Here is a 12,858-nt window from a genome sequence, read left to right as displayed (position 1 = left end):
TGGACATTCCCTCTCTTAGACAATCACTTTTAAATCTTTAAAATTATGTACATATATTATATATGTAATATATACAGTAATAGCACTGTATATATATAATATTTTCAATTTTAATCTAATATTATATATAATTTTAATATTTTAAAATCATGTATATGAGTTAAAGCTTTTAAAGTTGTATCAATTGTGTCCAGCAATAGAAGATGTCACGGACATTTTTTCCTATATCTTCTCCTATATGTTTCTGTATACTAGCAAGACAGAAACACACAAGAAAAGAGCTGAATTCCTAATCTCCTCCCCCAAAGACTTTACTATCCTGGCTGTATTTCCTATAAGATGTTCAGTTATTCTAACAGTGAGCACACTAACCCCCAGCAGTTGATGGTAATGTTCATTCTCATACCTCTGCAGTAGATAGATTCTAGAGTACCAAGGATTGGACAACGAAAACACTTTCAGGATCTTCAGCTTAGGAGTGAGATAGTTTGCCATTTGAATAGTTGCATTGATTACTGTTGGCAAGTCTGTGATTTGTCCTAGCATTTACATACTTCCTAGGAAAATAGCCATTTACTTCACTTGGCCTCACAGAAGCTAATTAATTAAAGGAGTCCGAAATTACTAGCCTGTTAATAGTTTCCCCCAAACAGTACTTTCCCAGGCTTATTCTAAAATAATGTTATCATAGTTATCTACTATTGGGTAAAATAGTATAGTATTACTCTGTAGCATATTATGGCAGAAATATTTTGAATTTGAGAAATTTAAATGATGACTTCTGCCCTGTTGGAACTATAGCATTACTGTGTCCAGGTAGCCAGTTAGCTTTTGTTAGTCTCCCATCCTTACCTTTGATTTTGGTTTTTAGAACTCCGAGATTAAATGAGGGTATCTTAAAGGGCCTTCCTTTTTTTTTTTTTTTTTCTTTTTTTTTTTTTTTTTTTGTTCTTTGATTTGATGACATTGCAGTATCTGTTCGCATAGTCTATGTGCTGAAAGATGGGAAAGAGTTGATTTATAAAGTGCCTTTAGAACTGGAAATTATAGATTAATACATCATAGCTTTTGTTTTGTAAAATATGCAATAGACTAAAAAGTTTTATGATTGATAACATGTTTGCTGATTTATATTTCCTTCCAAATGTTCCATAACTTCCTGAATGCCCCTGGCTTAGAGGCCTGAATCACTGATTGACCAATAGGTCTACAACTGCTTTTAAAGATGGTCCACTACTTCATACTGGTAGACCTTGTTTTGACAGTTCAGCAAGCTATGAATAATTAATTTCTTGTTGTGCACTGAAAATATGACTCCCTTGGATGCCTTAATATGAAACAAAGCTATTAATATAAACTGTTATTCCTAATGTTTAATGAAAAACCTACCTGTTGGAAAAAAATCTATCAAGGCATGTCATGTATATTGCATTATATTTTGGCAATCTAACTTGCTTACAATGATAGCAATATAGGTTATCAACAGTGACAGGAGCCCAGAGCATCCAGTGACATAGATGAGTCTTTGCACTGCCAGTTATGGCGCCACAAATCATAGAACACATGGTGTTTTGTACCTCATATATGTTGGCCTCGCACATGACACTTAGTGAACTTGAACTTTTTACTCTATGGTGTAAGCCCACAAAAATACCTGAGGGTGATGCGAACATCTTGTTTTGTCCACTTCTGCCCTCATTCTCATTCCAGTCACTTTCTCTGCAAAACCATATGCACCAGTTGAAATTCAGACTTCCCTGTCATCTGGCTTCCGGCTTATCCAAGTGAGGTACTGATGAGGGATGAAAGGGCTTGAACAATGATGTCAGTCATTCCATTCCCTGCCTCATTTCTGTGCCACTTGGCCTTCTGAGGCCACAAAGCTGGCTACATGAATTTCAACCCTTGTCTCTATTCTGAAAATTTTTCCCTCGACTTGATGGTAATAGCTTCGTATTGTTGGTGGCCTAAAGTGCAGCAGTGTCTTGTGTAGCTTCCTCTCTTTTCTTCCCAAGTAATGACCCCCAATCATGATTCTTATAAACTCCTCAATTGGTCCAATTTAAAATGCCTTTTATTTCTCTCCAGGCTTTTAGCACAAGTGCCACCATGCTTCTAATAGCACAGAGACATGAGTAGCTCACTCTAGTGCCAAATCCCCCAACCCTAGCTTCTAATTCCTATGGGGTTAGACAGATGTGGGAGTGAAGAAAGCAGAGTCAATGTTAGAGATCTCCTTAAAGATACTGACTAAGAGACTGAATATGATGACCATGTCACCAGGCATCTGGGAGCTCTACAACAGGTGACATGGCTAACAACTAAAATATGACATGATTTGGTGTCTGAGCTAAATAGACAAGTTAGTGTTAACCTGTCACTTTAACAGTACTGGCAAAATGGATCTTCGCACTCAACTATCAGTTACTCAAACTCACAGTTGAAATATTTGCCAAATGTGCTTACATGGCAGTGCATGCCTTTAATTCCAAAACTCAGGAGGCAAACACAGGTAGATTTCTATGAATTGAAGTCCAGACTGGTCTACATATCAAGTTTCAGGCCAGCCAGATAGTAATTCCCTATCTAAAAATATTTTTTAAAAATGTGTTTTATACTTATAAAATTGGGATAATGGTAATATTGATGGAAAAGGTGATAAATCCCAAATAATAAAGTAACAGGGTTAAGATTATATTTGCAAGCTGTCCCCTATGGGTACACTGCTGATGTTTGAGTATTTTTTTTCCTAGCCTGTATAATTGCAGTGATATTTTTAGACAGTGTGGGTGTAGCATAAGATTTTTAGCTCACTATATACTCATGTAAGAAAAATTTGGACCATATGACCTGATACCTCAGGGAACACTTAAGTCTGAACATTGGCAACTCAGTGCATTGGAGAATGGAACTGATAAAGAATCTTTCAGTTAACGTGATGGTTTATTCTCATAGAATCCAGTGCTTGAAAACAGTCAGTGTATTAGGACTTACTTTCTTAAGATGAAGTATATAGGTCACTTATGCATTTTGCTTTTGATGGCCTCTACCAATATTTAGTCATTTGAAATGTTTGGATGCATACACCCAACACAACTGAAGCAGGCACTTATTAAAAGCAAACTGGAATTCAAAACTAGTTTCTTGGGACTGATGAAAATCTGGGACGGTAAACTGAGAATTTAACACATATGTGAAGGAAAGAATGCCAATTAAAGTAAGGTCTGTTTATCCTGTCACTAAGAAATGGAAATTTCCCCCATAAATCCCCTCTGGGCTTCCTTCATTCTGTTCTCATCACTGCCTAATGAGGGCATTTTTATGCCAATTAGAAAGACAGCTACTGTAGCTTGGGAAATCCGGGTGGAAGGGAATTGGGATCTTGAGGCTTCCTTAAACCCAATTCTGTCTTAGCTAGAAAGCCAGAAACATGGGGGATTCTCTCTCAGCACCTCCAACAATAAATGAATTAAGCAACTTCTAATTTTATCTGAGTGTGTATTTGACATTCATAGCATAGAACTTTAAGGATGTGAGGCCTGAATTCAATGTCTGAGATGTTTTAGCACTTTGCAGGGGTTATTATGATCTCTCTGGTTTCCTGGTTTTATTTTGTTTCTGCAACCCAGCAGGAGTATTGCTTCTTGCTGCAGCCCAGGACAAAGGAGTGGGATGCTCCATAGGAATGCTTTCCGAAGAACACCACCTTCACCCCGAAATCGACTGGGTGGGATTGTAGGACCAGCATATCAACAGCTGGAAGAATCAAGAATCCCCGACCATGAAGCGATACCTTGCCAAGGGTAGGTCTTAAAGCAAGGGACTTACATAGGAGACTACTAGAAGTCTGACAGTAGGTTAGTATATAAAAAAAACTTTTTTGGAAGCCTGGAAGGATAAAGTATTGTTTTATCAGAGAATTTAGAAAAAAAATAAAATTAACTTTCTGGTCAGTAGTATTGACAAAACCCTAAAAGATAGCCTTTAATATAAATGAGGTATCTACATCCATTCCAGTATTCTTGAATCTGGGGTTTTGGCAAATATTACAAGTAGAAAGTCACAGAGGAACTTTCAGAACTCAGATGTCTTCATTATTTGTGCTACAGTGGCATCAGAGATTTTGGACACCATGTCTCTGTTGCGTTCAGTACAAAAGCACCATGACCTCTAGGAGGCACAAACACACAAAGGGCTCAAGGCATAGAGTGGAATTAAAGATGGGTTCTAGTCATAACTATGCTCTTGGTGTAAGCCTCTCAAGGGTACAGGGAACAACATGTGATTAAAGTTTGGTTCTTGTCCCTTACAACCAGTGACAATTTCAGAAACTGTTGTCATCTGAGCCTAAGCATCATCTGACCAAAAGTTGATGGTCAGATCAAAAAGGAAAATTAAGAGTCTGGGTCAGTCATATGGAATTCACAGATGCAGTGTTTTCTTTAGTGATTTTCATAAGCTATGTTAATTTCAAGAATCTAGATTTACTGTAGATGAGGTTCTCGTTGTGTCTAGGAGTTGACTTTCTGAATGAGTCAGGCCAGGGTTCAGGTGATTATCTCAGATTGGAGTTCTGAGATGTCCTGCTCCTAGTATTTACATTTCTCTTTTCTTTTAGACATGGGATAGATAGGCTGTTGTCCTGTCTAATTAATGTTGATGTGGGTTTCTTGAAAAAGAAAGGATGCTAGGAGATAGGGTGCAAGGAGACAGGGCAGCTAAGTGGTCCAAACTGATGGAAGTGAATAATCGTTCGGCATTTTGCTTGGCCTTATCTGTGAAAGGGTCTTTCCATTTACCTGTACCTATACTGACCCGGTTTTATAATTACTTTATCAGTAACTAATGGTTTCCCCCAGAACTCTGTACATTCATACACCCTTTCTTTCTCTATGATCACTAATAGAATGTGTGAGTGTCTAGAAAACCCATCTTTTACTGTCATTTTTTTTTCTTCTTGGCCAATACGCTAGTGTTTGCCCCAGGTGTTCCTGATGTAAGGATGCTCAGAGCCGATGTCAGGTCGTGGTTTGAATCACAAATTCACAGACCTTACAGGGCTCAGAGGTTTTCATTTTCTGTCCTGTCTTTTTCCTCCTGTGCCTGCATGTCTGTAGTATTGTTTTGGCTCAGTCACCACTGGATTGGCAAGAGTCTCTGTAACTGGCTATCCACATACATTTTGCCTGTGACATATATACACACTAGTGATAAATGATGACTCTGTCAGTCACTCTGGCTTCAGAACAATGAATCTTAGGGAGCAATCTAATCGTCATTTCTTAAAAATAGCCATTTTCCACTCTTAGGGGACTGACCCTCTCTCAGGACTGGAAATGGTGTTGGTAATAGAATTTCACAGCTAACATTCTTCATATCTGCCCTGAGCCTGAAAGGGAAGTGAATGAATTTGCAAGAGCCATCAGCCACCTGGTCCTGTTTATCAAGCATGTGGTTGTTGTCTGGTAAATAGGCTCCATGTGTGTGGCTTCTCTCCTGGGTAGAAATTGTGCCCAGCCTGAACCCATTACTTTTCCTATGACAGCAGGACTTAGAATGGAGAAGATGCAGACTGAGCATACTTTTCTCTGACTGGAGCTCTCATCATTGCCAGCTCTGGTAATAATGGCAAGCCAATTAACTGATCTATTACAAACTAATAAAAGGAAATACATTCAGAAAAGTCAGATTAACATCCTCAAAATGGGCATGGTACAAAACATACTGCGTTCCCACCTCAGCTAGCTGGCACCTGACACCTTACTACAGGGATTCTTGGAAGGTGTTCTTGGTGAATACAGGGAGGATACGGATGTTTAAATGGCCATGTCAGATTAGCATTGGTCATCGCATGAGAAATGGTGAGATTGTGTATTAGCTTTCTGACCAAATCAACTACAAAACTAGGAAAGGGAGGTGCTGAAAACACAGCAGTGGCTGATGACGTCAAATGGAATAATTCATAGTAGGGATAGTCAGTTCTTTCCACTACGATAATCCTCAGAAATTGGCTCTTCAGAGTCAATTAGCCTTACAATGGTGATGCACACCTTTAATCCCAGCATTCAGGAATCAGAAGTAGGTGAATCTTTGAGTGCAGGGCCAGCCTGGTTTTTCAGGGTGAGTTCCAGGACAGCCAAGGCTACACAGAAAAATCCAATCTCAAGAAAAAAAAAAAAAAAAAAAAAAAAAAAGTCTCCCCCTCCAGGGGACATGGTCAAATGTGAGGCACCAGAGTACGTGAGAAAGTCATATCCCACTCACCACTCAACTGTGGAGATGGTTCTGACCATTGGCTAGATCTGGGTAGGGGTTTAAAGTTTACCACCTGTATTGTCCTTGGCTGGTGCCTTAGTTTGAGCGGGACCCCTGGGCCCTCAGGAACAGTCATAGGGGAGGGGAATAATGGGAAAATGGGAGGGAGGGAAGAATGGGAGGATACAGGGGATGGGATAAACATTGAGATGTAACAAGAATAAATTAATAAAAAAAATTAAAAAAAAAAAAGAAAAAAGTGTCAATTAGAGTAACAAAGCTCTGGAACTGACTCACACTCACAGCTTACACCATTTCAAAAAGACACAATTATTTCAAGCTTCTTGACTCCTCTGTGTCTTTAAAGGCATACTTGTGGCCTTTAATTTCTTTAAAAGATGATAGGGTGCAGTCCAAACTAATATAACCGTTAGTGAGTAATTTTAGTATCAAACTATTGGAGAATTGTTGAGATTCCAGAGACATAGAACTCTGAATAACTTCTATATCAGAATCCTATCTAGAAATCTAGATTCCTCAGCACAACCCCACAAGGAAATCTCAATTAAATTCTGAGGGTCATCCTGTGCCTCTGATGCAAAAATATGGCACAGCTGTTTCACTTAAAGTTCACTGCATCACCATCCCACATGCACCCAAATAGTATGATGGGTTGTATTTTTGTCTGGGTGTGGTGTTGAACCTAGCCTTGTAATTAACTAAGATTCTACTTCCACTGATTTATACCACCAGCCCCTATATTTTAAGAATTTGGAAAATTCAAACAAGAGTACCATTCTACTGAGATTCAAAATCATGTTATGACATTGGGGCTTGCAACCAATTCGTATTCAGAATAAATCAGCCTTGGAGAACTGTCTTCCTTTTTTTTTTTTTTTTTTTTTTAATTAATTTATTCTTGTTACATCTTAATGTTTATCCCATTCCTTGTGTCCTCCCATTCTTCCCTTCCCCCCATTTTCTCATTATTCCCCTCCCCTATGACTGTTCCTGAGGGCGATTACCTCCCCCTGTATATGCTCATAGGGTATCAAGTATCTTTTTGGCAACCTGCTGTCCTTCCTCTGAGTGCCACCAGGTCTCCCCCTCCAGGGGATATGGTCAAATGTGAGGCACCAGAGTACGTGAGAAAGTCACATCCCACTCTCCACTCAACTGTGGAAAATGTTCTGACCATTGGAGAGATCTGGGAAGGGGTTACATATACACTATGGAATACTACTCAGCTATTAAAAACAAGGAATTCCTGAAATTTGTGGATAAATGGATTGAGGTAGAAATGATCATAATGAGTGAGTTAACCCGGAGGCAGAAAGAATCAAATGGTATATACTCACTTATATCTGCATACTAGCCCAAGGGGCATGTCCCACGAAAGCCTTCACTTACCAGGAAACTGGGACAGAGGGGAAGACATCCTATTGGGACTCTAAATGAGAGAAGCATGGGAGAATAGCAAAGTAAAAGGATCCAGAGGGTCCTAGAACTGTCTTTCTTTAAAGCCCACCTTCATGCTCTAGCATGAGTTTAGAGACTGGTTATGCAGTAGCTGTCTTGGGGAATGGACAGGGTAGTTCATTTCAGTTCCCTTCAGTTCCTAATTCAGACAGGTTGAATAGGTGTTTGAAGTTTGCCATTAGTTGCCTTTGTGCTTAGTCATTGCCACATTGATGAGTCCTTGCAGCAGTGAATTACAAACATCCTCTAAGGTACTCAACAGTTTACAAATAGAACTTATCTGTCTTTAATAATATGCTGGTATCACCATCACATTACAGCTTATTAGGCTCTACCTATATATCTACCCTAATGGCATGGATATACTGCATTATTATTCCTGTCACATTTCCTGGCTCTTTTCTATATGTAATTATATGAAAGGCATATTTTCACTATATTCATATCCATCCTATAAGTATGGTGCGAAGGACTAAACAAATGGCCCTTAGATTTGCTCCTTTCTTTTTGTTGAAATTGATTCATGGATCACACTTTTGCAATCTGATTTCCTGTCATATAAGACATAGGGATAAAATTCTACGAATATTTTTTTTTATGCACAGCTGTATAAAATTAAGCACCCAAAAGATGTTATACTCTAGTTTACCTTAAGATTTCCCTTCACTAGCTGAATTTTATAGTGACAATTTGACACATGGGTTTGAAGCCTCCTTCTTTCCTTTCTGTGAAGATCCAACTTGTGGTGGGTCATGTGGATGCCTCTTGGCACGCTCTATTCATTCATCACATAAGAATCATGAACTAAAATGTGTTTTATGAGGAAATTAGAGGGGAAATTACTTTCTCAAATCACTGTGTAAATATTGGCTGTTATTCCTGATATTAGTTAATGAACCACAAGAGTACTTTCTTTGGAGATCTATTCCTTCATTGTATGTCCATTAGATCAGGGTTTATTGGTGGCCAAGTCTGTCCTGGATACAGTGAGAAGAGACATGACTATTCACCCCTCTTTTCTAATTCTGGTGAAACTGCTTTTATCGTGACCTCACAGTAGGAAGCTCACTGTAGCTATGCAATATATTTCATTGCAACTATTCTTAACATGTGTAAAAACAATTATTTAACTTAGAATCTATGCCAAGAAAATTAAATTAGGAATGTTTATGGAAATTAGGTATGTTTATCTTATGCTTACATGTTAATGCTTAATATTTAAGAATAACTTATGAGAAGTAGAATTAAAACTACCATACAGGGCCCATAAACATATTTCTGATGCATCTGTCTCCTTCCTGCCACTGGAAAGATAAAAAGAGAAAAATCAGCAGCCCCGAGCCATTCATATCCCAGCTCCTGGAATCCAGAAGTTACCTAGAATTGCACACTGGTGTTGTGACAAGCCATTGTGGTACACCAGTGCCCTCTTTCACTGCCGGAACACTGAGGAACAATACTGGATTGGGAGGATCCTATGGAAGGCACTTTATCTTCCCCCTGGCCAGGCAGAGGGATAGGATATGCCTATTTTTTGTCCTCTGGTTCAGCAATGGGCCAGCAAAACAGTCCCTACAGGAACAAGTGCCGACAGTGGTATGATTTGCATTCCAATGTAAAGCTGAAGATTTGAGAACTGCAATACCTTGATGGTCAATCAAGAACTTCTTGATGTCTCCCAATCACGGGGACCACCCTAGTCTACTAGACAGACCCAGGACTGAGAGGGTGGCTGAGTTATGAGTGATGATGCCATGGTAGTGTCCTGTTTGTCACAATGAAAAAGGCCACACTTACGTGCTCAATCCCCATTTACTTTGTATTCTAGGATAGAGGTCAGGAAGACTATATCCCATCTGCCTATACAGCTGTGGTGTGTTGAAAGACCCCTGGACTTAAAGTAAGAAGATCTGGGTTTGAGTCTCAGTCTGTCACTTATTTTTCTGTGTGACCTTGGGCAAGTCACGTGATTCACTGATCTAAATTTCAATTTACTTCTCTGTCCGTGGGAGCGTAGTATCCGTCTCATGGGGTTGCTGTGAGAAGTCAGTAAGATGGTGCATGTGGAAAGTAGTTTTTGGATGGAATTGTTCTCAGAGGCACAGTGGGAGCCAAAATATGACTCTGTTCATCTTTTTCAGGTATACATCCAATGGCTTAAAAACCCAACAGAATGCATCAATAAATATGCAACTGCCTTCAAGAGAAACAACCCCCTATTTTAATAGTTTGGATCAAAAGGACCTGGTGGGTTATTCATCCCCAAGGGCCAATTCTGTGCCCATCATCCCTTCGGTGGGTCTAGAAGAAACCTGCATGCAAATGCCAGGGATTTCTGAAGTCAAAAGCATTAAATGGTGCAAAAACTCCTACTCTGCTGACATTGTCAATACGAGTATTCCAGTCAGCGATCTTCTTCTAGAAGAACAACAGGAAGTGAAGATACTACTAGAGACTGTGCAGGAACAGATCCGGATTCTGACTGATGCCAGACGGTCAGAAGACTATGAACTGGCCAGCGTGGAAACTGAGGACAGTGCAAGCGAAAACACAGCCTTTCTCCCCCTGAGTCCCACAGCCAAATCAGAACGAGAGGCACAATTTGTCTTAAGAAATGAAATACAAAGAGACTCTGTGTTAACCAAGTGACTTGAGATGTAGGAATCTGTGCATTCTATGCTTTGCTCAACAGGAAAGAGAGGAAATTAAATACAAATTATTTATATGCATTAATTTAAGAGCATCTACTTAGAAGAAACCAAATAGTCTGCCGCCCTCATATCATAGTGTTTTTTAACAAAATATTTTTTTAAAGGGAAAGAAACGTTTCAGGAGGGATAAAGCTTACCACTAAAGCTTTTGGGGAGAATTCAGAATCCAATTTCAGTTGGTCCCCACACTGTCCTCTTTGGCTCTTGGAAGATTTGGCCAATTCTACCCTTTGGTCCCACAGTGCCAGTGTCTTTATGAAAAAGCAACTGGTGTTCACCTAGCTTCAAAGAGATGAGGTTTAGCCCAAGGGCATATGTGCCAGTAAGCAGGCAGCCCTGGCCATTTTACTCTTGAGTTACAACCCTTAAATTTCTATTCTTTAATGCTCTCACCACAGGTTATGTCATGTCAAGGAATGTAGTGCTTTGTATTTGATTTTTAAAGTATGGCAGGAAAACATAAGTTCTAAGGAAGACAGAAAATTGGAGTAATCTGGGCAATCTTAGCTACTCTTATGTGCCATCCTTCTCTGTAATTTGAAAGCACAGAACCTCAGAGGGAGGTGTGAAATTATTATAGGAAAAGAGACAAAATGACAATGTTGTGTGACTAAAATAATGCTAATAGAAATGTTTTTCTTGGAGAGTGCTTAGAAGCTCTGAAAGGGCACCTCTCAGTGTGTGTGTGTGTGTGTGTGTGTGTGTGTGTGTGTGTGTGTACCTGAGTGCACAGGTGTGAGGGTGCAAGGGTGTGGCCTTGCTCACCCAAGCAATTATGCTGTATGCACATGTGTTCCTTGTACGTATGTGTGTGCATGTGTGTGTGTATTTAAGCTTGCTAAAATTTGTTCTGAAACATCAGGGAATCTAATAATCAGAAGAGATTTTCCCTCTTAGATCTTTTTCACTTTAAATTTTCCATTAAATATAAATTTGGTTAGCGAGTTCTTGAACCAAGGTAACTTGCATGGCTGGGTCTTATAAAACTCTTGACAATGTCTAGACCATTTTCTGATGTGAATACTATTGAAAAGGACAGCCTATGGCTTATTGATATTGGCATCACAAAGCAAATTAATGGAGGTTGTGTTTATTTTAAATCATTTACTTAAATTACTGACACAAACCAATTATCAAATTGACAGTTGACCATTTTATTTCTTGTCATCCCCACTGCTATTTTATAGCAAGTCGGCTCTGTGTAGACAGAGGCATTGGCTTCTGTGGTTAACATGGAAGGAATAAATGGTTGAAAACCACAAATCCCAGACTATTCAGTTCACAAGCAATGCCCCAAACAATAAATTGTGTTGTATGTTCATTTGGAATAAAGCAATATTTTTACCACTGCTAAGGTGAACTGAAAACCTCTCCTGGAGACGTGTGTCTGTTTTATTTTCACTTATTTTCATGGGGCATTCAAGGAAACTAGTGTTCACATATCCAGTCTTTATTCAATTATTGGTGGTGTTGTTATGTTTACACTGTCTAAATAAAAAGGTACAGTATTTGAAAGTACATAAAAGATTGCTTTTACTGTAGTGTTGGGAAAGATTCTTTAATATTTCACTGGTTTCTGTCTCAAGCAAAGTATCCATACAATTCTTTCTTGAGGTAAGTTATTTCTGTTACCTATATTGCAAATTGTTATCTGTGAACATTCATTGATAACAGATAAAATACCACCTATGGAAAAGGAAAGAGCATTAAAAATCTAATTGAACCTGTTTAATAGGAATCCAAGGTCTTGGATGCTGAAAACACATTGATGGAAACCTACCTTTTATCTGACAAAAGTTTTGTGACATCATTAGTAGCTATTACAATTTTGTTTTGAATAGAGAAGTAACGTTATTATAGTTTTCCAAAACTATAGATTTTTCATATATTCTTGCTCAACTTAGTCTTTACTTGAAAATACTTTCTATGTAAGAAAGTCCTAGTAGGTGTTTGTAGGTGTATAAAATCCTGAGAGTTAAGCATCCACTGGAGCACTGTGTTGTTATTCACCCTGAGTGTCAAACAACAGTGAGGCCACATTGGTGTGTTGAAGTCAACTTTGTGCGGTGTTATTTTATTTTAGCTTTTTGTTTTTAGCTTATTGCTTTTTGTCCTTAAAATGTTATATATTGTTTGTATACAGATGCCATTCTTCTAACTAGGAGGACAGGTACTCTGAGTAACTGAAGTTATTTTAATGTATCTTTTACAAAAACAGAAACAAAAACCATAAGATATATAACTTAAGTCTCAATATGTCATCTTACTTAAATAAAAGAGAGACTGAATATCATATGATTATGATTTTCCCCCATGTTCTGAAAATACTGAGTGTCAGGCACATTCAATGGCTATGTTATGGGAAGTTTACAGTTATTGCTATTTTTTTTGAATGCTCAAGACAAAAATCCAC

At 38.6% G+C, this 12,858-nt stretch overlaps 1 protein-coding gene across 7 annotated transcripts in view; it reads left to right on the top strand.

Annotated features, from left to right (window-relative positions):
* The window catches only part of Nrg3 (neuregulin 3), a 1,024,516-nt gene extending 1,012,015 nt beyond the window's left edge, over positions 1-12,501 (top strand). For 2 of the 7 annotated variants that reach the window (XM_051142174.1, XM_051142159.1), the window contains exons 8-10: positions 3,630-3,803; positions 9,563-9,634; positions 9,876-12,501. In XM_051142174.1, the coding sequence (XP_050998131.1) occupies positions 3,630-3,803; positions 9,563-9,634; positions 9,876-10,383 (754 nt within the window). In that variant the 3' untranslated portion in view covers positions 10,384-12,501. The remainder of the gene's footprint in view (positions 1-3,629; positions 3,804-9,562; positions 9,635-9,875) is intronic. The other 5 variants (XM_051142204.1, XM_051142196.1, XM_051142187.1 and 2 more) reach the window with 3 other exon arrangements.
* Positions 12,502-12,858: the final 357 nt, after the last annotated feature.

This window comes from Acomys russatus, chromosome 3 (genome assembly GCF_903995435.1).
Source record: "Acomys russatus chromosome 3, mAcoRus1.1, whole genome shotgun sequence".
In the NCBI taxonomy this organism is placed as follows: Eukaryota; Metazoa; Chordata; class Mammalia; order Rodentia; family Muridae; genus Acomys; species Acomys russatus.
The sequence above is the reverse complement of the archived record's forward strand: the minus strand, read 5'-3'. Positions and strand labels throughout refer to the sequence as shown.